Source organism: Corythoichthys intestinalis, chromosome 16 (genome assembly GCF_030265065.1).
Source record: "Corythoichthys intestinalis isolate RoL2023-P3 chromosome 16, ASM3026506v1, whole genome shotgun sequence".
In the NCBI taxonomy this organism is placed as follows: domain Eukaryota; kingdom Metazoa; phylum Chordata; class Actinopteri; order Syngnathiformes; family Syngnathidae; genus Corythoichthys; species Corythoichthys intestinalis.
The window spans coordinates 16,273,117-16,300,124 of record NC_080410.1 but is presented as its reverse complement, the minus strand read 5'-3'; the positions used below and the strand labels follow the sequence as shown (position 1 = coordinate 16,300,124).

Below are 27,008 nucleotides of genomic sequence, written 5' to 3'. Positions count from 1 at the left end.
TGCTCAAATATTACAAGTCTAAAAGATAGTGACGCTTCCTCACCATGCAACTGAATGATTTCAAAATTGTAAATACGAGCATGTCAATTCCATTGCATGAATGGTGTACGTTCATGGTAAACTGTTTCAGCAAATGTAAACTACACTGATGGATGATGCAGCCCCAATGTAAATCTTTTCATTGAATTGTAAACATATGTGCACTGGAGTCAAAATAAAGATCGTCTGTGCAAAAAGGGTGAACTCACAAAGCGAGAGGAGTTGTCATTTTTCACTGTCTTGGCATTACCAAATGATTCCAGTATTGGGTTAGCCTGAAGGAGCTGGCGTTCCAGCTCACCCTGCATGAGAGAGAACACGAGGTAAGAGGTCATCTAGCTGGCCAACAATTCTTAGGCCTTCATCACATAATAAAAAGGAACACCAAAATCATAAGCAAAAATGATTCAGTGAAACACTGCATTTGTGAACATCAAGGTATGAGTAATGTAATGTAGAGGGTTAAAATGTTTGGATTTACACACAAAAAAAAACCCAACAACACATGCAACATAAGAAATACTTACAATGTATAAGTTAAAGTAACTGTCAATTGTGTTAAAAGGCATTACATTCAATGTCATGTACATTCCTAGCCAGACATTCTAAAGGAGGTCAATCAATACACCTGCACTAGACTCAAAACTCCTTCGGGATTGGAGGATCAACAAGGCTTCTCATGGTTTTGATAGAAAAACTTCAAAGACAACGCTAATCAATTTTGGAAGCAAGTGCAAGGAGGCTAAAACATCTGATTGTACATTGATTAGTATTGTATATTTTGCTGGTATTGGAAACTACTAGTATATTATAAATAAGAGAGCAGCTTCTTGCTCTACTTGCTTCCACTTTGCCAGGATGATGTGATTTTTGTCATGGGAATGCAAAAAGATTAGAAGGCCAAGATATAAAAATAGTTGTGAAGCCGTGAAACGGCGCACTTTGCCCTATATATTCTACTGGTAAGATATACTTGTAAATACCGTATTGGCCCAAATATAAGACAGTGTTTTTTGCATTGAAATAACACTGAAAAAGAGGGGGTCGTCTTATATTCGTGGTCTAGACCTTATACCCATTCACGACGCTAGATGGCACCAGATATCATTGAAGCGATGTTCTGTCATGACAGATCTCAGCTATTCTTTTTAGTTTAACCAGTTTGCATTATTTTATTGCAATGTTTTTCCTTATTCAGATTTGTTTCAAGACTACAGTTAGTTAGACTTCACTTTGATTGTTAATGCAGTTATTGCAATTTTGTTGTTTCATCACAATAAATTGGTTTATTTACATTTTAAAAACCAGAAGCCATTCGTTTACGAATGTGATTGTACTTTAGTTTACATTAAATGTTCAGATATTAAGATTTGAAAAAGGCAAAATAACATGCTTTTTCTCTCAAATATATTGTTATAATCATTTGTTTCGGATGTACTGTAAGTATTTTCTGTATAAAAATTAATTTGGTGTTCAAAAAGTCTTTTTTTCAAACTTGAGTCTTGAAAAAGAGGGGGTCGTCTTATAATCAGGGCCGTCTTATATTTGGGCCAATACGGTACAATATACATATTATTATTCCTTGTGTATACTGTTACTACACAGACATAATAGCACAATAAAAGCGAGACTCATGTTGATCAATAGTTGAAAATTAGGACATTCTCTTACACCTGCTTTCCTCCATATTAAATTCAGAATACGTATTTGAGCAGATGCTGCATGTGGTCCAGAACACAAACATGGAAATACTTTCAATACTTTGAACCTTTCAGGAATGGGTTACAACAACAAAAAAACTGCAAATGAAAGGAAATACTGATTTACTGATCTGTGGCAAAGACAAATATATATATTTTTTAAATTGCACATTTGGAATAATCTGATTATATCAAAGTCAAACAGCAAATGTTTCATTTGTAGCCAGACAAGATGTACTGGCTAGAAATTAATGATTGTTGACAAGCACAATGTATTCCAATGGGTCTCATCCAATCATTTATGATAACACGTTCCAATTTAAATGTGATTCAAGCACAATGGACCTGTGTTCTGGGCACAAAAAACATTGGCACAAAATGAATCCCGTAGTGCCATTGTGTCAACTAAACTCCAAAAGTTGTGATTTGGAGTACTGTATAAGCTAAATAATTACAGTATCAGTCACAGTATCTTTTGAAGCTAACTATAGCTAAAAAAATAACCACATGTACAACTTCAAAATAGAAAGGCATTCCCAAGCGATTTGGTGTGTTTCTCCACTACCTCATATTCTCACCCCCTACCACACTCTCCCCTCAGTCGCTGTGTCCACATTCCTCTGGCCTTTGCTCAGAGGGAGCCATAATGTGCTGCAGAAGGACCGCCGAATGATGGAGGTCAGACTTATGGCAGGGGAAGTAAGTTAAGTTTATAGTTACTTTTTCACAGTGACCGAATCACAATATATTTAATAATCAAGCAGCAGACAAGGAACCCTTTCCCTGTTTTTTTCTATATTTTTGGTGGTGGTTTGGGGGGTTAGAAAATGGTTATAACAACATCTACAACAAATAAGACTTTCTTAATTCCACTTGTACTGAAACCAAGGTTTTTTAACAACCAATTCACTTTCTTCACTCTATGAATCTTTAAATTATTCTTGATAATTATTGTAAGAAATCATTGATATGATTAGAGGTGGGAATCTTTGGGCACCTAACGGTTCGATTACGATTCAGAGGCTACGATTTGATTATAAATCGATTATTGATGCACCACCCCCAGCTATTAGCTGTTTTTATCGTTTCGTATATCAGTTCTAAAATTGTTCAAAAATCCTGTCAGGCTTAACCAAACTACAATTTCAGTCTCAAGTTAACAGTTATAACAGTACCGTAATTTCCGGACTACAAGCCGCTACTTTTTTCCCTCATTTTGGATCCTGCGGCGTGTGCAATGATGCGGCCAATTTGTGCATTTTTCTGACGGCCGCCCGGGGCGCTCGAGCATGGAATGTGAGAGTGAGACACGTGGAATACAAGTGTCGAGGAAGACGCTTGTTTGCACTATGACCGGTGGTTTAACTTTGTGCGTTGTATATCAATAGAGGTGGCGGACCCTCGTCTTTGTGCACGGGTAGAATTGGCAGATCTGCATCATGGAGAACGATAGAAAAAAATTAAATTGGCCATCCGAGTTGTATGGGAAGTTTTGACGACTCGCGGCGAGAGATCTTTTGCCAAGACTCGCCTCATACGAAGAGCAGCTATTGCACAGGTATGCTGGGGGAGCCTGGCAGCGTGAAGCAGTGTGAAAGAAGTCCGCCATCACCAACGGGTTTCGAGGGGCCAGTCTGCTGCGTGCCGAAGAGGACGGCACAAGCTCAGGAGTGCATTTGCCTCATTATGGGAGACATTGAAGGTGACGGCGAAGGAGAGACTGAGTAGGTGCGTGGCGAAGTGTATCTGAGTGTCTTCATATCTGACACTGAGGCTGAAGACTTCCATGGTTTGAGTGCACAGGAGGAAGATGAAGATTGCTAACAAAGACTTTTATGTTTATAATAACCAGCCCAATTTGTGCTGTACCGCTGTGCTGATGCTATGTAACTTCCGTACCGCTGCTATATAACTGCTGTTTGCTGGCGCTGTTTGGAACGAAAAGTTAAGGTGTGTGATTAAAATATTGAAAACTGTGTGTATTTCTTTGTCAATATCTCATGTTACTAAGTGGGCACACGCGGCTTATAGCCAGGAGAGGCTTATGTATGTACAAAATGTTTTTTCCTTTAAAAATGTACTGGGTGAGGCTTGTAATCACGGGCGCCCAATAGTCCAGAAATTACGGTAAAGAAAATACTCAAGTCCCCATTGTGTATCAGCAGCTTTAAACTACATTCAATTTAATGTTGTGAATCAACCGTTAAAGTTGTTAAAATTGCTCCAGTTATTCCATAATTTCCCTTCTGTCTACTTTCGACATGTGAAAGTTTTAAAACTGTTTCACCATTTAAAAATAGATTCAAGACAAGATTTTGCCGATTTAGGAGTATTTTAGATAAAAAGTTAATTAGGTTCACTACAATAGAGCCTTCCAGCAAAGTCTCCTGCTTTAAGATGGCAGCTGTTTACTAACGCCGGCAAATATGCCATGTCGCATCTAGTTATACCTATATATGATATCTACCGTAGCATTATTGTGGCCTTATGTTTGTAGCAACTAGCAACTGGGCGGTGTTTATAGCGGCTGTCGGCCGCACTCAGGTATTATTGTTTTTTTTATCTAGCGGCATGAGTTGAACATGATATTTACTCTCCGTCCGTTCTACCTGGTATAATTCAATAATCGGAATTTGGATGTTTTTGAATCGTTCTCGAATCTTCCACGGCCGAATCCCGAATAATCTAAGAATCGGAAATTTTGCACGCCTCTACATATGACTAGTGCATGTTTTCATGTAGATATCGTTATTAATAATAATACTCCAGTGTAACTAAAGGTCATTTAAGTAAATAACAAACCATACCAAAAAAACAAAAATCCTCCATGGATAATGTCAGCTCAGGTCGCAGGTCATTGCAAAACATACAGTTGTGGTCAAAAGTTTACATACACTTGTGAAGAACATAATGTTTCCAGTTATTTCTACAACTCTGATTTTTCTCCGATAGAGTGATTGGAACAGATACTTCTTTGTCACAAAAAACATTCGTGAAGTTTGGTTCTTTTATGACTTTATTATGGGTTAACAGAAAAAGTGATCAAATCTGCTGGGTCAAAAATATACATACAGCAACACGATTTAGCAATTTCTTGTGAGTGATTATTGACTTGAACAATCATTGACTTGAACAAGTCAGGAAAGTCACTTGGAGCCATTTCAAAGCAGCTGCGGGTCCCAAGAGCAACAGTGCAAACAATTGTTTGTAAGTATAAAGTGCATGGCACTGTTTTGTCACTGCCACGATCAGGAAGAAAACGCAAGCTATCACCTGCTGCTGAGAGAAAATTGGTCAGGAGGGTGAAGATTCAACCGCGAATCACCAAAAAGCAGATCTGCCAAGAATTAGAAGCTGCTGGAACACAGGTGTCAGTGTCCACAGTCAAGCATGTTTTGCATCTCCATGGACTGAGAGGCTGCCGTGCAAGAAGGAAGCCCTTGCTCCAAAAGCGGCACCTTAAGGCTCGACTGAAGTTTGCTGCTGATCACATGGACAAAGATAAGACCTTCTGGAAGAAAGTTCTGTGGTCAGACGAAACAAAAATCAAGCTGTTTGGCCACAATGCCCAGCAATATGTTTGGAGGAGAAAAGGTGAGGCCTTTAACCCCAAGTACACCATGCCTACCGTCAAGCACGGTGGTGGTAGTATTATGCCGTGGGGCTGTTTTGCTGCCAATGGAACTGGTGCTTTGCAGAGAGTAAAAATGGGATAATGAAGAAGGAGGATTACCTTCAAATTCTTCAAGATAACCTAACGTCATCAGCCCGAAGATTGGGCCTTGGGCGCAGTTGGGTGTTCCAACAGGACAATGACCCCAAACACACATCAAAAGTGGTAATGGAATGGCTCAAATGGCCTTCCCAAAGTCCTGACTTAAACCCAATTGAGAACTTGTGGACAATGCTGAAGAAACAAGTCCATGTCAGAAAGCCATCAAATTTAACTGAACTGCACCAATTCTGTCAAGAGGAGTGGTCAAAGATTCAACCAGAAGCTTGTGGATGGCTACAAAAAGTGCCTAATTGACGTGAAAATGGCCAAGGGACATGTTACCAAATATTAGCGCTGCTGTATGTATATTTTTGACCCAGCAGATTTGATCACTTTTTTCTGTTCACCCATAATAAAGTCATAAAAGAACCAAACTTCATAAATGTTTTTTGTGACAAAGAAGTATCTGTTCTAATCACTCTATCAGAGAAAAATCAGAGTTGTAGAAATAACTGGAAACTCAAGAGAGCCATGACATTATGTTCTTCAAAAGTGTATGTAAACTTTTGACCACAACTGTACATCATAGCCACTACTACAGTAGCTTCAAATGAGACAGTAAGAATCCTACTGATATCAAAAATACAGAAATGACAAATATTACTGAATGCAATAGGACAAGACATATTTCTTAAAGCACATTTGACATGTGTTTCTACTAAAATCCTATTCTGGTGTATAATAATTTCATCCAATTGTTGATTTCATGGCAGATTTACTGGACCTCAAATAATCCCATAAGGAAGCTATGCCAGAACAAACAAATACTGTACACCATGAACAATGGAGCAGAACGAGGCTTTGATTACTCATGCAAAGTTGTCATATAAATGGTGGATATTTGGCGATAAGGGCATGCAAACACACACGCACAAATGATAACATAATTGAGATAGCGGTAGATGCACTTGCCTGTAGCTTGAATGCTTTGGGAGATTCTGGCTGTTTGTTATGGATAAACAAATGCAAGTGTTATGTCAGACAAGCCGAGCTCCCACAAACACTGCCTTTGCATGGCATGAAGCAGGAACAAGCTACATACAAATCTATTAAGTTGGCGGTTCATTAGCGTGGGATTCCTATTCAGCAAAATATGCAAACTAGGTTATCCATTCATCTTTCACTATAGTGTAATAATATAGTCAACACGACCATTCAATTTAGAAGTCAGAGAGCGAGGATGGATGATAGAGGAAGAAAAGCGAGGAGGGGAAAGGGAAAACAAAAGCTTGTGTAATGGTAGTCTGAGTGGGGTTCTTACTGGAATGTTGTGGTCTTTGCGTCCTTTGTGCGAGGAGGCAACATGGGCCAGGTACTGGATCACTTTCTTTGTATTCTCCGTCTTTCCAGCGCCTGATTCACCTCTGAAAGCAAATTGCACATTGTGGATATATGGTGTAAATGAGTCAGTTTTGAGTCAGTTTTGTCAAGGTGCAGTAAAGACACAAAATAGTAGAAGTATCAATGGGAGAAGGTGAACAACAGCGCCATGCATTTTTTATGCATTCACCCATCCGCTAAAATGGTTTATCAGCACAGCAAGTGGTTTTATGGGCCAGTCACCAAAATTTCCAGCATATCTTTCAAGCCAGATTCTAATTATAGCTGTGTTCAGAGAGGACCATCTCAAAGTCAGGTCCCAGAGCTTGGAAAACGATGGCCAAGACAGAAAGCAGTCGAGCAGTTCTAGATGCGGCAACATACCAGTGGCTTTAGTCAAGCTGGTTATTAGCTTCACTGCACTTAGATGCAAAAGGTTGAGCCCGCAAAGGCCGAATGCAGACATGGCAATGTAGGTCATAACATCTAGTTTGGCTTTATATTTTCATAGTAGTGAATGAGTAAGAAAAAATGTCAGAATATTTTTCTGGATATCACCACAATCTTTACCAGACAGTTTACTCAACATCCCCATAAAAGAGTATTTTACTAACTGATATTTCACATTGGAACACAAGCGGGTGCAAACTAGAGGCAACTCCCAATCCGTGATAAATGCAGCGGGAGCAGTCTGGAGGGGCACACAGCCTAAACCTCAACTAAAAAGAGTGTTCAATATGCAGCAAATAGACACAAATAAACATATAATAGTTGATTGGAAATGCAGCTGCTCCTGTATGTTGTGCTATAGATGATTATGGCAGAGTTCTAAACAAAACACAGCTGGGTGGATGCCACAAGAAGCTATTTGCAGGAATCTTAATCTACTGCAAATGACAAGATGACGGGCACTGTTAACCGTCTCAGGGTGAGTGAATAAGAAGTAGGGATTGAAAGGGGAATAGCTCAGCATGAGAGCAGATGATGCAAGATAAAGCTTTCACATAAAAAGGTCAATGCAATATGAAGTGTCACTATACTCACGTGCAAAGGATTGATTGGTCCTCACGATCTGTTGAAATGAGAAAAGAACAATTACGATCTTTGTACATTTTCTACACAAATGTTTTAAATATTTTAATTAGGGCTGTCAAAATTATCGCGTTAACGGGCGTTAATTAATTTTTTAAATTAATCACGTTAAAATATTTGACGCAATTAACGCACTAGGCCCGCTCAGACAGATTTAAATGTCAGTACAGTGAAAGGCCAACTTGTTAATTGTGTTTTATGGAGTTTTTCAGCCCTCTGCTGGCGCTTGGGTGTGACTTGCATATGTTATGTGGCGTAATGTCGCCCTCTGTTGGCGATTCAGTGCAGCTGATTATTTGGGTTTCGGCGCGCTTTTCTGACGTGATTATATGTCGATGCGAACTCACACTAATAGACAGTGCTCTTCAGACCAGCTAACGTCCGCATCCAGTATTCAGTGGCAGTTCTCATAGCCCCATCACACTGTTTGTGTCTAATAATGCATCGCTTGTGAGTTATATTCCTCCTTTGTTTATATTCATGAGCATTAGATAGTTATTGATGATGTGTATTTGAATTTGTTCACATATATGGTGAAATGCAGTTACATTGTTAGATGCTTGTGAGCTAATTGGCTAGTGCTACTGCTCAAATGGACACGTGTGTGTACATTTTATGTTATTTTGTGATTTATGCAAGTTATTGACACATTGCCTTGTTATTTTCAGTTCCACAAAAATACAAGAAACGTGCTCCTGTCAAAAAGAGATGACTTCAGTAAAGCCCATGCAACTTTTGCCACACCGTCTGATTTCTTTTTGGAACTTATGTTCGCTATCTGTCAATTTGTGTACTCACACACATTGAGGACAGAATAGGGCTACTAGTTTATTTTTTGAATGAAAATTCTACAAATTTTATTAAAACGAAAACATTAAGAGGCGTTTTAATATAACATTTCTATAACTTGTACTAATATTCATCTTTTAAGAACTACAAGTCTTTCTATCCATGGATCAATTTAATAGAATGTTAATAATGTTAATGCCATCTTGTTGATTTATTGTTATAATAAACAAATACAGTCCTTATGTACCGTATGTTGAATGTATATATCCATCTTGTCTTAATAATTTACAGAAAAATATGGCATATTTTATAGATGGTTTGAATTGCGATTAATTGCGATTAATTACGATTAATTAATTTTTAAGCTGTAATTAACTCGATTAAAAATTGTAATCGTTTCACAGCCCTAATTTTAATGTAAAGTTTCAAAAAAACTGCCTACAGCATCTTTGTTAACTGAAGTGTGCATTCACTTGACTTTTTGGCCAGGGCCTGGTGGCAAACACTGTGGTCCGATGTATGCTTCAAATAAGTCATGGTTAAATTTGAAATTTTGCTTTCTAGCTGAACAACAATCTTATTAAGTCTTGAACACCTGTTGTTCAACTATCTATAACAGGGAAGCTTAGTTACAATATATTAACAACGTCATCTTGTGATATAAAGTGCTCAATGAACTACAAAAAATACCTCTTATAATGGAAATCCACCACATAACCTGATCTAATAATATCCCTCTGTAAAGTACCATCATCATATCCTCAACCACAACCCACACATACTGTGCTTACACACCAAAGCCACTTTCCCCACCCCCTAACCCCCTCAAAACTGAACCAGATGATTAAAAACATCATGTAATACAATGGCAGTTGCCAAACAACTGCAGTCACCAAATGTTAGTGCAGTCACTCTGCTCCTGTGCTTTGCTGAAGAAATACATTACTTCAACAAAGAGCCACAGCCAATTCAACAAAATATCCATCCATTTTTAACACCTCTTACCCAGACACTGGCCGAACGGCAGACTACACCCAGAACTGGTCGCCAGCTGTAGGGCAACCATTAACACACACATTTACGTTATCATTGAGTGACAATATTCTTGGATCTTATAAACTCAATGAGACATTATGGCAGCGTACAATGTTCAGTCAGATCTTTTAAGGTTTGTCTGTGATCCAATAGTCTACTTTGCATCAGCCAAGAACTTATGATTTTTCTTTTCCTATTTAATGATTTCATGTTACGCAATTGTTTGCTTTGTAAAGAGGGAAAATAGTTACTCCAACTGCTTTGGGACACGAAGATGTATTTTCACCGGCATATAATAGGCACCAAAATGTAGCCAGTCCTGTCTTGGTTGCAAAATCAACTTGTAACCTAACTGAGGTTTGGTATGTGACACTTAAAACCTTAATTATTGGGGAATACTGACAGGCTCACAATGCAGACTGCCATGATAGTCTTAATGCTGGATAAGTTTACTTCATTTTTGGATTGTTCAAATCATCTTTCCAAATAATCCATCTTTCTTCAACTGAAATTATGAAGTTGAACTTTAATTCGTCTAAATCAGGGTTCACCAACGTGGTGCGCGCAAGCACCAGGTAGCAAAAATTAGGGTCTAGATTAAAATTTTGGTTCAATTAAGCAGCCCTATTCATCAGTTTCCTATTCCATAATCAGTTTCTTTACATTAATGAATACCAGTACAGTAATCGCGAATGCCCCAAGGAACAGCCCTTTCTCAGAATTCCTTCATTCCCCTCAGGTAATTAATACAGCCATATAATAAAAATTGATCATTTCTATCACGATGATGGCAGTTGAGATTTCAAGTAGTTAAAAGTAAGAGTGTGACAATATCTCGATACAGTGATATATCGCAATATTTTGCAACCCAATCGGTTATCGATATGCTCCTGCCAAGTATCGATATTTTTATTTGACATATTGGCCATACAATAGAGTATGGATGCTGTAAACTGCTCACTGTTTGTTGAGCAATTCCTTGGCGGTCCACTAGGGGCGTTCAATGGTGGCGGTGAAGGTAAAGTGCGCACAAGCCATCTAGAGAAGAAGAGAGGAAGCTCCAAGTGGGTTGAAAAAAACAAAGCTTTGTGGGAACGGTGGAGGAAAAAGTGACAAAAATATTGCTACAAATCACACATGTGGACACACTTTAGATTTTACACCAACAAGAAAGGAAGTAAGGTGAACAAGGACTTTGCTGTATGCAAAAATTGTCTAACAAAAATAAGGTCCACTGGCAGCTGGTGAAGAACTGGACACTGATTTCTTCACTGCTTCGCTTTCATCACTTGAGGTAAGAACGTTTTGCAATGTAATTGATTTTTTAATTTACATGTATTATTTTGATGACATTTGGTGTTGAGTGATACAAAATAAGCCAGGAACCTAAACTGGATGAAAATGAATATCGAACAAGCCTACATGAATTTACTGATTTATTAGATATTATTTGAGAACCTCTTTCCATCTAGTTTACTACACAAACTGTTATTACGGCCACTTTGATACAATAAGCTATGAAAATGGTTTGAATAGCTTCCAAGATATATAAGGTGATGTGCATGATAATTAATGTAGCCTACATATTAAACATAGGTAATTATTGCATATTTAATTTCTATACATTTAATTCATATTTTTTTAATTCACTCAGTACACTTCTAACACACACACACACACATACACACAAAAAAATCACGATTTCAACTCAAAAGCTATCAAGTAGCTAATATTTTTTGTTTTATTTAGTTGTTTTTAAGGTGAGGAAGAATGTGACTGACTGAGTCCGACATCTCAAATGCTGAAGCAGATGGTGGAAGTGCTCAAACCAATGTTTTTGGCAACAAAGGTCATATACGAAGAAAAGACCCACCAATTTTATCATTGCCCAACTCCAAGCTCAACTGCTGACTGACATGGCTGTTGCACAGAAAAGGGGTTACTGTTTAATAAACGACTTAAACAGTATTTTTTTTATTTTATTTTGAAATATCTTTTTTTTTTGTTTCAACAGTTGTATCGTAGAATGTTATGTATCAAATTTCTGACCAATACTAGTACAGGGTGACCCAAAAAAAAGTTTACACTCAGTTGACTGCTTGTTTAAAAGCCATTGAAACATATCTAAATAGGTTGTCATGGTTAAGTGATACAATAAGGTCACTCAATGCAGCTAGTAATCTCTCGTCTCTACAATTCCTGTGCTTCTGCTGAAAATGAAGAAAACTTTAGCTGTACCTGAATTGCTGCGTGCCGGTCTGACACCTACTGAGATTGCAGCAAATCTGAGAATATCCAGATGTGCAGTCTACAAAGTTAAAAAGAAGCTGAAAGATACTGGAACAGCCTCACGAAAACCTGGGTCTGGAAGTGAAGATCTGTGCGGACCAAAAAGTTGATTGACAAGGTGATATGTGGCCACCCCAGAGTCCAGATCTCAATCCCCTGGATTATAGCATATGGGCAACTGTGGAGGACAGTGCCTGTAAGAAGCCACAAACTTCTGTGGCAGCCTTGGAGAGGTCCATTGTTAGATCTTGGGAAAAGATGACAGCATCCTACATAAAGAAGGCCTGTCAAGCTTCCGCAGGCGCCTGGAGGCTGTTGTGACACTTAAGGGAGGACATATTGAAAAATAGAGTGTACTGTACATGTTCTTTACAATAATGTATAATTTGTGATTCAATTCTAATTCTAAGATGAATAAACATGGCATTTAAGTTGTATTATGGCAGTGTAAACTTTTTTTTGGGTCACCCTGTATATCGATCATCGCTGTATCGCGATATCATGAGATAATAGTTATCGTGAGCCTTGTATCGCGAATCGTATCGTATCGCGAGGTGCCCTGAGGTTCCCACTCCTAGTCAAAAGCTTAATTTATCTTTCAACCGCTTTGTGGGTTAATAACGCGTCTATTCCTTGCTGCTGGAATTCTTGTGGCATGAACTGGAGACTTTTCATTTCCTGAATGATAAATTCAGAAAAAAACTTTTCAGTACATGCTTTTAAACTAAATGCTGGCAATGCTACCTCATTTATCATTTGTTACACTTACACCATCCAAGATGCTGTTGCTATGTCTGGTTTTAGGATGAACAAACTCAAATGAGGTCACCCTGGCTGAATATGCATTTGGAAAAGTGAAGTTTTGTTTGAGCTCCTTTATTCTTTTTAAAGCTAGCATGGGACAAAGAGCAGGGCTGAACATAGCTTGTAAACGCACAACTTTTTCACTTCGCTTTTTACACACAGCTCAAACGATTGGCAAGGTGGTATCCTTCAACATGACCTTTTGTCCTCACACTTAAGTGTGAGCTCATCTACACAGATAATCTTATGGAGGCAAGGCTTGTGAAGCAGATGTATATAAAACAAATATTATCAGCTATGTCTCGCATGTCAGGAAATTTTGATTAGATAAATCTTCCAGTCTACCCTCTAGAGCTACACAAACCTGATGTTTAGCATTTGCACCAACTCAGGCACTCAATGCATGAACCAAGGCAATTACTCACAAAACAGAGCTACATTATCCAGCTTTGAATGATTAAAGCATGAGCTGGTTTTCATGAATGACATCATGACTAGCAAAGCAACACCTGGCAGTATCTGCAATCTACACATAATGACAAATCCGTTTTACAATGTAATAATTTGATGATGATGATGATGTGTACATTTGCACCTTGAGCACCACTGGCAATCTTTTTGTTGTTGTCAGAAGTTGCAAAAGTGCCTTGACGGCCATTATGGGAAAAGGAAAGTGTTTCCAGGACTATAAATCCTCACCACGGGACATGTTTATGGCAGCAGGAACAACATGAAAAATCCGATCACATAAAAAATAGCATTAATGGGAAATCATTAAAATCACAAGGCAGGAAATAACAGAGTAAGTGGAGTAAACACATCTGTGTATGTCCATGAGCTTTCCCTTCCATTTTTAATCCACTCATCAGATAGCAATTTCTTTTTAAGATCTGTTGGTCATGTTCTATTCACTTTCATTTGACCTCACCTCCTGTGAACATCCATCATCTTCCAGTGAGACTATGATTCCTTTCATCACAGATACTCTGTGGTTTTCATAAAGTCATTACTTTCATCAACCCATTAGCCTTAAACTAGAAAGGAGTTTCTTAAACAAAAATGGTTGAAAACAAAAAATTTCCCCAATACAAAACATGTCTACTTTTCATTCTGTACGAAATTCCATCTATTCTTAAAACAGCATTTGGCTGTATGTTCTCACATAAATTGATTCAAAATGGTGTCTGGCAAGAAATAAGTTATGTGCTTCTTGAATGTATAATTAAGATGCCTTAATTCATCAATCCTGTCCTAGTGTCCCATCTTGACCCACTTGGCAAATCAATGTTAGGTCATATTTTCCCAGGACACTGCCCCAGCAAGGCGTTGGTCAATCAAACGGAACGTTTTCTTCCCTCCCAGAAGCTCATTACTTCCTCGCTAAATGTCTCTTTCCTTTGTGCCTTCGTTTTTTTTCTGTGGTTCTCATCTCCCCCAACCCCCAACTCACCTCTCTTCCAATATAAGGTCTGCACGGATGGTGTGAAGCCAGACCACTCAAACCTCATGGAGCACTAAAAAAAGATTAGTGCCTTCCTGGAGCGTAATCACACTCTCAAAAGTACATATGTTTATAATTTGATCACCTCATCAGAACCTGTAGCTGAACTGTAACATGTCACAGTCACTCATTTTGATTTCAAGTGTATTTGTATAGCCCTTAATCACACAAATAATTCTCTGAGGGCTTCACAGGCCTAAATTAACATATCTTGATACACTCCCCCAAGTTATGCAAAGGCAGAGTGGAAGTTATGGAAATAAGAAAGCCCAGTCATTTATCATTCACGTTGTAAACTAAGACTTTGGGAATACATTAAACTGAGGAAGAAATACCTAATACTAAATAAATGCTCAGCACACACAGCCTGTATTAAACTGACCAGCTAATGTACAATTAAAAACTGGAGGGAGCTAAGGTTTAATAAGTAACACATATTATATAGAATATATATGTACACATCAGCACAATTTGTATCAGTGGTGTAAAACATTCATATATAATCAACATGAATGTCAATTTACTTCGCAAGTCTGTCTTGCCCAGCAGGGTTCCTTTCGCTGCTAATAATTTATCCCCCATGAGGATTAGCCAAACCCTAATTCTCTACATTCCAGAGCATTCCCACTCTCCCTCCACCTCTACCAAAGTCTAAATAATATCTATCAATCGCACATCTAGCTTGTGAAACAATGTGCATCTTCATCACCACTGTTGGATTGCATGTTCTAACCCTTGAAAGATATCTATCAGCTCAAAAATGTTGTTTCTCTCCACAACATCCTTACATTAAAGCCACTGTTTGCATCTTTCGGTCCATTTACCAAAACCATTTAGTAATAGTCAGTGTAGGAGTGATACTCAACTTTCTTATTTCATGTTCACCAAATAATAATTGCATACACATTAGACGTCTTGTAATAGTGTCCCCATCTTAACCAGGAAGTGGGTCAACATAGACACACCCTCGCATACAAACTATGTTATTACTGCTTGTTTCTGCCGGTAAGCTTTCAAAAATGTACATGCCGAATAAACACTGCTGCTATGGAACTTGTAGGTACGACTCTCGACATTACAATATATGAAAGATGTTTTCTTCATACGTTTCCCAAAGCCAAAAACTTGGAGGAAAAAATATGAAGAATGGCTCAACTTGTGTGGACGTCAAAAGACCAGTCAAGGTGAAGCCATTCATCTTCATATGCAGTAAACATTTTGTTTTGTACAGAGGATGAAGAGGTAAGCCATTTTGATATTTTTACTTATTTTTTAGCGTGGCGTTTTGCCGTGCTGCTTCTGTCTGACAACGAATGATATGAAAAAAAATTAAAATGGTATCTGACTGCCACTGTTGTTACCTTTTCTGTTGTAAAAAAACAACTTTAGTAAGAGGGAAGAGTAAATAAATTATAGAATTTATATTTGTTGTTAATGAAAAAATTATAAGTTTTCGTTGGCTGTCACTGAGTAGCATTTGCGAAGTGACGTGTTGCTTGTGGTACGGCATTGAAAACATAACACTATGTGCCAATTACTCTGTAGGTAAACAAGGGGATTTGTGAATTTAGGAACGTGATTTTGTTTTGTTTTTTCCCCTTTGTTTTCCTTGCAACTAGTCAATGTAAACATGTTTCTCCCACTCTGCTGCTCAAGCTCACAATTTGCTTGATAAAAGAAGTCGTAAAATGCAGTATAATGCAGTGAAAGGTCTACTACCGTGGCAACCACTTCAGTCACATCAAAAATCCTGAGCACTTGCGCTACTGATCTCTATTAGATTTTGTGACATTTACCCACAGCTGCACGATTGTCCGAACTCTCATCTCTCTTGGTAAAGAAAAACCTAATCTATATTGGGCTGCAAAAGTATATAAATTGTTATGAGGGAAAAAAAACGGACACAACAATAATATTTACCCCTCCCACACACACAAAAAAACAAAAACAAAATAAACGTGGATCTACTGTCCTTCAAAGCTATATTAAATGGCCAAAAACAGCTTTGCAGATAGATTGACTACTGTATGTTATCTTGGTGGCTTACGGTGGCCAAGCATTCATAACAACTTTGCACTTTGATTGTTCGATGTTGGCTCTTTTTATTACTGTGAAGCACAACTCACCAGGTGTCGGTTCATTGGCCCACTAATAAAGCCAACATTTATTTTTGTTCTTACATTTAATGATGTGAAGTAGCAAAAAAAATAATCATGAAGCCAATCAAGGTTTAGCCTAAATGTGACTAGATCAAGATAATATTTCTAGCTGCAATTATTACATTAACTGTTCATGCTAGCATTAGTAATGTGAGCTATTTGAATATTAACTCCCTGTTTGCCATTGGTGGCGCTAGAGGAATAAATTGAATGAAATGAATTTGACATCTAGCGCCATCAATGCCACTGAAACATGAGGGTTCCTTGTATCTTTTAACACCGCCAGTTTCACGTATTTGCTTTGGTTGCTTATGTTGCTCATTCTCATCTCATCAATAAAAAGCATGCTATGGAGGGTTTTAGTCTGGAGATCGGCTTCAGCCAAAAACAATTTTTGCCATTGGTAGAAAAAAATGTTTCTTTTTTTAAATCCTTTTTGTCTTGCTGTATGGCCCTCCCACCTGCAAAAACCTGGAAATAAAATGTTTTGTCTCATATTCATCTTCTGATGTCAAAATCAAATATTTTCAGCCCACGGCTCAAATTAAAAAGGAATTGGCCTAGAGTCTCAATACTTTTGAAACAGGGTTTAAATATGGAACAATTGCTACACATGAATATGCTCTAATGAGTTAAACTAAAACTGTAACAAAAAAGCTATGCATCCCCCAACACAAGACACCTGTGTTAACTTCAACTTTGAAAAACTAGACAACGGAAGCCGCATTTCCCGTAGAGTAGTTCTGCTATAACAGCTGCAAAAAGTAGAAGAGCAGCAAATTACATCATACAATGTTTGCAATTAATGATACTTAATGACATATTAGGATATTTGCATACCTCTGGCCTAAAGATAAAGTACTTTTGAAGGAAAACTAAGCATGTTTCATTGTATTCACAGTGGTTTTTGTAACCGCTGAATGACGAAGCATTAGTCATTTCCATGCTGTTAGACCAGCTGCCAGTTTGGCATTCAAAGGCATGCACGAGCCTACGTATGAAGAGCAGGCCAGACAACCCCACAGAGCTGACTGGCCATTTGTGTGGATATGCATGTGTGCTGGAATTTGGCATTCCCGCCCGGTGCAGCATCGGGGCCTCGGGGTACAGAAAGGGTGGCATTTGTGGCAGGTTGGCCGTTTAACATAGGTTATGCTGGAATGAGAGGCAGTTTTATAGAAGACAACATAATAACATCTACTCAGTTTTTATGGCTTTTAGCATTGATTTCTAATCAAAAACTGGTTGCCCTCCAGTATTAAAGCGGCTTCCCTGCCCTTATCACGAACACAAAAATGTCATGAGTAAAAAAAAAAAAATCGACGGTTCAGCTACATCATTACCTCTTGATGAACTAATGAACTAAAGGAAAGAGAAAAGTGTGAAAGTGCAACAACAGGAAGAATGTGTCACTCTTACAAGAGGTGGCAGACCAGAGACCAGGCAACTGGTGTAGTGGGAAAAATCAGATACGAGTATGAACTGCTGGAAATACGGATTAGCAGTAAGAAAGTGGAACATTCGGGGCCTGAAAAAAGGCAGTAGGCACAGAATATGAATCTGCTATATATAGCATTATGTCACCCACTGACATACTTGAGGATTAAATCCTATGGGTGTTTCTGCATTGATTCAGGTTCGGGCTCGTGACAGCAGTTGGCAGCTGAGATCACAGACCAAAATAGTCTGTCATCAGGGGTTAGTGAATGTCCACGCCCTCGTGGAAATGAGCACGGTGAGCTAGGGACCCCCTGCAATGTGTGTGGCTTTTACACACACACTAACGGGGAGAAAAGAGCGGAAGCCAGTCATTCACACCTAGGCAGTTCAATTACTTGCTGTTAATGTAGCAGTTTAATGAAGTACCTTGCGTGGTGCCAGTTTATTGGTGCACATACCGAATTTTGACTTCCCAACCTGAGTTCCAAGTTCTGATCCATTTGCGTACCAGCAGGCAGAATTGATTCGCAATTGTTAAATATTTCCTGCACAAGTTGATATTGTTTGACCTTTGAATGAACTCCATTTTTACCATGATTATTATGCATTCCCTTCGATTTTTTGAGCAGTGTAAAACTCTACCAAAGGAATGCAAGGACAAGCAAGCCAGGATAGAACGTGATTATTTAGTGAGTAGACACATAATTTAAAGCATGGAAAAAATGCACTCCAACAATAGACGCACCAAGCCAAAGAAATAGACTTAACCTCAGTGATATGCTTTGAACTTTCGAGTGAATGAATCAAAAAGATAAAGCCTCTTTACGACAGGTACATTTGTAACAGTGCCCATGCAAACACATGAAAACAGAATCACTACAGGTTTGATTTACGAAGTTTCCCTCACTTCTTCCCTATTACTTGGCACACTGTGGGTCAGCTTAATTGTAAACAGAGACAAAAACCTTGAATATCCAAAGATACAGGTTTGCAATATATCAATTATGACATGTTATAAGTTCTTCTGGCTAATGTATTGGATGTTTAAATGCAAGTCTATATTTGAAAAAGTGTTGTAAAACATGAATGAATAACAGTTCATGTGTCGGTGGAGTCTCTTGCGTGCAAAAATTGAGGTTCAGCTGCATGTCTTGCGGACAGATGGTTGGCCGTTAAGGTTATCTTACACACGCCACACTTATTCAGTTTTTTTGTCATGTTCCACAGAGCACATTTCTTAAAAGTTATTATTGTCGAGGTGAAATAGGAAAAATCTGTGAAGGACAAAAGGGAGATTATGGGGAAGAAATCCAGTACCCACATGTTTCTCATGGTGTGGAAAACATCATTGAGCTGAGGAATAGATTCTTTGAAATGTAATGCATTCATTTGACTATGACTAATGAAGAGGTTTTGCCAGTACGACAAACACATAATTGAAGTATTTAGTATTAGTATTAGAAATGCAAAAATCCATGGCTGTGCTTTCTTGTCACAAGTCTGGGCATCTGGGATGATAACATCTGCTGAGTGGGGGCATGAGTGGAAACAGACGTAATGATGTCACACTCTAGTCTGGACTGTTGTATGTGTTGTTCCTGCCTACACTTCTGCTGGTTTTAAACCACTTGCCACTATTAAGTCTTCAAAACCTGATAAATGTACTCAATAGCTGCAACATAAGGTACTAACAAGCAGTCAAATGTGATCCAGTAAGATAACAACAGCAGACCTCCATCGATGTTGAAGGATTTTACTCCAAAGAACCTAACAAATCATGCACATTAGAACCTAATTTTATATAACACGCAAACATAGTCAGTCAAACATGGAGTTACAAAGGTACTTGAATGCTCCAAATGTAAACTAATAGTCTTGGTAAAATGCAATGATGGCAGGACTGATTAAGGAAATACAGTATGTTTGCTCTACCTTAACTAGTTGGCTACTATTGACTACAATAGACATCCAAAGACATTGGTTTGCAGTAATCGGACATCATAATGAGACATTCAATGACATATTTGATCTCTTATATGATGAAGTCGCAGGGAATTGTGACAATCAGAACCCTGGAGGAACATCCCTTGCTATGTACATGGGAGGCGGCTATTTTAGAATGCCTAATATCCCAAACATAACATCCAACTGTATTTGTTTGTTTGAGTCCTGTATTGGCGGATGATGGAAGGAATGAGGAAATTAGAACTCATTGGCAACCTTTGACTGCGCAATCTCCCCTCCAAGTCAAAATGGATTGGACGTGTAGCGCCTTCAATGGCACTGAAACATGAGCATTCAAAGCTAGTAGAGCTGGGAATGCTTGGGCATCTAACGATTCGATTATAAATCGATTACTGATGCACCCCCCACCCCACACACACTTTTAATGTATTGTACAATAGTTTCAAAATTGTTCAGAAATCCTCTCAGGCTAAACCAAACCAATATTTCAGTATCAAGTTAACAGTTAAAAACAGTAAAAACAGTCCCATTCTGTATCAGCAGCTTTAAACTACATCCAATTAATTTAATGATGTAAATCAACCGTTAAAGTTGTTAAAATTGCTCCCGTTATTCCATAATTTCCTTTCTACTCTTGACATGTCAAAGTGTTTCATCATTTAAAGATAGATTCAAGTCTAGTTTTTGCCGATTTAGGAGTTTTTAGATAAAAAGTAATTAGGTTCGCTACAATGGAGCCTTCTAAGAAGTCTACTGCTTTAAGATGGCGGCTGTTTATTAGCGCTGGAAAGTCTGTCATTTTACATCTAGTTCTTTGTACATGTTCTAACACGGTTGTCGTCTGTTATTTCACATCTAGTTCTACATATATGTGATATCTACCATAGCCGTATGCTGCCGTATGTTTGTAGCAACTGGGCGCCGTTTGTAGCGGCTGTTGGCCGCAGCCAGGTTTTTTTTTTTTTTTTTAAATCTACCGGCATGAGCTGAACATGATATTTACTCTCGGTCCGTTCCTTATTGCGTCCCGAAGAGCACGGCGACCCAAAGACCGCGCTGACTGTGTTTTATTTCCGCTTTAACCTGGTATAATTCAATAATCGGAATTTGAATGTTTGTGAATCATTCTCGAATCTTCCATGGCCGAATCGCAAATAATCTAAGAATCGGAAATTTCGCACGCCTCTAACAGCCAGTTCTGCCAGTTTTAATGCAATGGACACCTATAGCTGTCATTAGCAGGCAATGAGTTAGGTTGATGATTAACATTTTCTCCCTATATTTTGTTAAAGATGGTTATTTTCTGCGGATGTTGTTGATCTTTGTTATTTACCTTTGGACCGATGAGTGGGGAGAAAGCTGTTGCAGGAGATATGACAGAAAGAATTTGGCAAAGTAATCAATTGCAGATGGCGGCCGTTGGGTGGCTTGTATTCCACAGAGGCTCTTTGTGGTGGCTAGGCCCGCCATAATCCAACGAAACAAGGCTGTTTTCATGCGTATGTCTGTGCATGCTTGTTTATGCTGGCACCTTTAAGATCATAGTACTAAATGCTGCAGCACCGCAGGAATCCAGACACACACGGGGGAGCAGAGCCCCAATCACAAAAAGGGAGTGTATTATTGTGTCAAACAGTCTGAAAGTGGTGGACAGATCAGATTAAATCTGCTGGAAATGGTTTCTGTGATTGGGAATCGCTATCGAGGTCATGGAATGTCAACAAATAGTAAATGGAGAGTACATCTACATACATGTTTTTACCATGCCCAAAGTGCTTTACATTAGCACACAGTTACTCTTTCACACACACATTCACACACCAATGGTGGTGCTGCCATGCAAGGCGCTGCCAAACCCACTGGGGGCAAATTAGGGTTCACTGCCTTGCCCAATGGGCAGTCGTAGCCAGGAATCGAACCACCGACCCTTCGGTCTCAGGACAACTCAAGCAACCAACTAACCACTGAATTAATAAAACAAAACAAAAGTGCCTTGAAAGTGGTCATTTATAGACATCATTATTACTGACGGGTCAGCTCGACCATGCACTGCGCAACTTCTTCAAGCAGCGGGCTGCCCACATCAAGAGGAGCTACTCAAAAACACGCACGCAGCGAAATAATGGTGGATTTCGGTTCAAAAAGTACAAAAGCTGTACCACATACAAACAGGATTGTCTCAGGGGTGATTTGTTCGAGGATTCAAGGTAATTATTATATTTTTCGTACCATGCATGCATTCTGAAACGTTGTAAAAAAAATAGAGAAATTCACCGCTATGGAATTGGCATCAAGGTTTGAAATGTTTACGTAAAATAAATGCTACCTGCACATTTTTCTTGCTTTTAACCAAGAATCGAGACTGTTTTACGTCCATATTTATAAAGAATTCAGGGATTTAAGCATTTATTCACGAGAATTTCAACTTAAAAAGCTCTTTGTTTTGGAAAGGTGGTAAGGCCGCACCACAGTGAACTTAAAGACGGGCCGCACATTCGACAAATTTACGTAAAATAAATGGTACCTGCACGGTTTCTTTTGCTTTTACCAAATAATCGAGACTGTTTTACATCCATATATATATATATATATATTATATATATATATATATATATGTAATGCATTATATGCATTGAAGACTTCAGGGATTTTAGCATTTATTCACAAGAATTTTCAACGAAAAAAGCTCTTTGTGATTCCATTCAGTCAACTTTGACGGCCTCGCCAACAATGCAGGCCCCCTATTTAGGCCCCCGTGTCCCGTCTATAGGTCATTACTAGAGGTGTGCATCGGTACTGCCCTCACGATTCGATTCGATTACGATTCGGAGGGCCACGATTCGATTCGATTCGATTCAGAGGGTCACGATTCGATTCGGTTCGATTCGGCAATGCATCGCGATGCCTTAAAGCCTGGGATGCATTAAAATTCTAAAGCAAAGCATATTTTTCGTGAATCTTGAGGCAACACAAGCGGTCAGACATTAAACAACTTTTTATTGGCTCTTGTGTCACTCCTGGTTGAAGTCAAATGAAAATACTTTTAGATATATATTTAAAAAAAAAAAAAATGATCACAGCATTTAATTGGTGCTTTGAATGAGACCAGGGCTTTCTCCTTTTTTTTTTTTTTACACACAGTAGCAGCCTTTCACACAGTGCAACATCTGAACTCCTGTGCAAAATCAGTAATAACAGTCACTGTATTTTAGTCACAACAACCCATCGATAAAAATATTCAAGTAAATATTAAAGAAAGCGACAAAGAAAATATTGTAGTGCAGCAGCATCTTTATCGCAATATCAATCCAGGGATCAGTTCAGTTGCAAACAAAACATCCAACTAAATTGCAATGTAGATCAAAAGTAAAATGTAGGCCTAGCCCACTATATATGTGCAATCAACTTAGAAATGCAATCAGTAACTACCACATAACAAAAAAAAATAATGAATTAAAATGAAGTGCAGCAGCATTTTAGCAGCCATAACAATGTTTCAACATGAGGAAATATGATTTTTTTTTTGCAATTGAGAGAGCAGAGAGATAGTAGAGCTTAGATGGGGCCTAAAAAATCCAGCCCGACCCGACACGGCCCGCTAGTATTGAAGCCCGACCCGGCTTGGAGTGACGCGAAAAAAAAAAACGCAGCAGCAGCAATTTATTTTCATTTCTTCGAGATGGCAGAAAAAACGCACCTTTCTTCATGTTTAAATAGTCTACATATTTTTGTGATAATTATAGAAGCATTTACACAACGAAATAACGCTGGGAAAGTTTAATATTAAAAAAAAAAACATGCGATTTTGCAGACACACAGAGGAGAAGATTCAAAAGGATCACATTTGTGTTGCCTTTGTGTGCATAAAAAAGTGTCTTTCGTAACGAATTCTCAGTTGGCAGAAAAAAAAAACGCAACTTTTCTTAATGTTTAAATAATCTGCATATTTCTGTGATCATTATAAAATCATTCACACAACGAAATAACGCTGGGAAAGTTTAATATAAAAAAAAAAACATGCGATTTTGCAGACACACAGAGAAGATTCAAAAGGATCACATTTGTGTTGCCTTTGTGTGCAGAAAAAAAGTCTTTCGTAACGAATTCTCAGTTGGCAGAAAAAAAAACCGCAACTTTTCTTAATGTTTAAATAGTCTACATATTTTTGCAATCATTATAAAATCATTTACTCAACGAAATAACGCTGGGAAAGTTTAATATATATATATAAAAAAAAAAACGAGTTTGCAGACACACAGAGGAGAGGATTCAAAAGGATCACATTTGTGTTGCCTTTGTGTGCATAAATAAAAGTGTCTTTCGTAAGGAATCGCAAGCGCCACAGCGGAGGAGAAGAAGAAAAAGCGGGCGGCGCCACTGCTTCATGTGAGTGCACAAGCAAATGCACATTACAGAGAGCCTGCTCTTGGTTTTATCCCATTTTAAAAAATAAAATAATTTATTAGTCCGGCGCGGGGCGGCCCGACCTGACCCGACCAGAACGTGAATGCTTAACATTTTGGGCCCGACCCGTTCAGGTTCGGGCACAAGCTCTAACCTCTAAGAGATAGGACATAACATAACAATGGCTGAAGCGGAGAAAGAGGGAGCAAGAAAGATTATTGATGCACCTAAGACATTGAAAGCTGACATCTGGAGACATTTTGGCTTCTATGAGGTTGGTGGGAAACTTGACCAGAGTTATGCAGTGTGTAAAAAATGAAACATGACAATAATAATACAAATGGGGAAACCAAATCCATTGCATCACCGGAATTGCGCATGGAAGATTTTTGAACGTACTTATATATTTAAAAATGCGCTGAATCGATTCGGCTTGTTGCCCGCATCGAATCGAATCGTCCATGCCCCGCATCGGGATGCATCGCCGCATCGATTATTGTTGACACCACTAGTCATTACTAATATTTACTTTCTATACGTTTTGTGCATGCTTAAACCTAAACACCAGATTTATTATTTCCTACGTTTACCATGTACTGTATATAGTAATTCATGTTGATTTTTAGATTCAAACATGATCATTGCAATCTGAATATTCTGTACCCTGCCCACTGACAAAGCACAGAATCTCCTCTTCGGAAATCTGTGTGAAAATGCTAATGATAGGGTAAATATTGAGGGTAGGCATATGCTAATATGACTGAGGACTAAGTTATAAAATCAAATATAACCATATACTGTATGACTTCCACAGCTGTTCGCTCTTAAAAGATGCATCTGCCAATATATTACTGCATGCGTGTGTGAGCTCTAAGCAGCAGACTGTTTAAACAGACTTCACATTTGTCTGAAAGTCATCTCTTGAACATGCTCAGTGGAGAGACATATCTTTTGAAGACTAGGACACCCCTTTCTTGAACACACACATTACACTGCGTCTGACCCACCACACCTGTCTTGTCACTCAGGCGATATGTGTAACCTCCACTGGCTTTGCTCACCCTCATTGCCCCAGAGAAAGGCCTCGTTTCCAAGGGGAGATTTCAGGAGTACCCGTCTGCATCCGCACCCATACAGCACACAGGTCCCAGCCCCCTTCAGATTGCACAAAGCCTCCATTGTGTAGCACAATGCTGGCTGCCCCCTCTAAATTTCCCATCTACCCTCTGCTCTCTTCCCCCCATTACCCTGCCCTCTCTTACTTTCGCACAATTCCTGTTCTCTTGTTCTGTATTTTCTAGTCAGCATCCTTTCAGCATCCTCCTAGTCCACTTTTGGTATTATTCCCAAAGTAATGATAATGTCTTCAGTAATTGATTGTCCACCAGTGTGTCACATTATTCAATCCACCACAGTTTACCAGTACCGTTAGTCCCACTTACCTCTTCAATATTGATCAATTGATATCCTGTTGACAACAAAGATGCTCCAAATCTGTAATGTGAACACTAATTTGTGATTGTGTCTCACCAAACTTATCCAGGGTAGTCATGACTTTATGCCAAAACAAAATATAATTTGTCAAGTTTTCAAAGTATTTGGGCACAAACTAAAAACATAGTTGTATAAAATTGGTTCCAAAGGTCAAATTACAAAGTGCAAATTACTTTGTCATTTAATTACAAGCAGCAAAAGGATGTTTTACTAAAAATGACAGGGAGTGTTAAAACATCCAATGGACATTGTCCTCAATTCAACTTCTCTTTGTGATCACATTGCAGAATGTTCACCCAATCAAAATATTTTTTGGTTCAGCTAAATAGTCAAGATGGTTACAAAATGAAAACAAAATGGGGAAAAAACAAAAACAAACAAAGGCTCAAACAGTTTCATGAATTATTAAAACTGAGTTTAAATAAGACACAGCTTCGGCAGCTATGAGTTAATGCTCCTGCATCTGTACAAATCCAAAGCTATAAAGACCCCAAATAATAAAAGACACAATTAGCAATTACATTCTAAACTATGATGACATTGAGAACGATAAACCAGAAATTAGTATACAGTATAGAAACAATGGCAGGAGCACCCAGATTGTTGAAATTTACGTACTGCACTAGGGATGGGAATTGATACGATTTTTATGATTCCAATTCCATTATTGATATTGCTTAACGATTCGATTCTTTATCGATTCTCTTATCGATTCCAAATTGGGGAAAAAGAACAACAAATGTTTTGATTGGCATTGAGTTTGTTTAATCAGAAGTCACAACCTTACAAACTCACAACCAGGTCAAAAGAGGCCTAAAGGCTCAATGTTAACTGTGGCAATAAGTGGCAAATGCACAAGAATGTGTAACATTTTACTGAAACATTTTTCTAACAGAAATAACAAATATTGGTATATATTGGCATATAGGGTGTTGTTCTACCTTTGGCAATATGTGTTAAAGCAGGGGTCCCCAAACTTTTTCTGTGAGGGCCACATAACTTTATCCTTCTCTGATGAGGGGCCGGGTTCAGTTTGTAACTGAAAAAGTGTGACGATTGCAGGAGTGCCTAAATGTAAAAAAAATATTGTTTTTCAGAAAGCCACAATCAAATAATCCTTTCTGGATTCTTCACGGAACAAAAGTAAATGAAATAAAAATAATAATATAATATAATAATCAGGGCTGTCAAAATTATCGCGT

The 27,008-nt window shown here is 38.4% G+C and overlaps 1 protein-coding gene across 3 annotated transcripts in view; it reads right to left on the bottom strand.

The window, feature by feature from the left end:
- The window catches only part of LOC130931877 (myosin-10-like), an 81,370-nt gene that overhangs the window by 38,886 nt on the left and 15,476 nt on the right, over positions 1 to 27,008 (bottom strand). For 2 of the 3 annotated variants that reach the window (XM_057861052.1, XM_057861053.1), the window contains exons 4-7: positions 7,879 to 7,906; positions 6,776 to 6,878; positions 6,427 to 6,456; positions 249 to 341 (exon numbers count right to left, since the gene is read on the bottom strand). In XM_057861052.1, coding sequence (XP_057717035.1) covers positions 249 to 341; positions 6,427 to 6,456; positions 6,776 to 6,878; positions 7,879 to 7,906 — 254 coding nt within the window. The remainder of the gene's footprint in view (positions 1 to 248; positions 342 to 6,426; positions 6,457 to 6,775; positions 6,879 to 7,878; positions 7,907 to 27,008) is intronic. The other variant, XM_057861054.1, reaches the window with a different exon arrangement.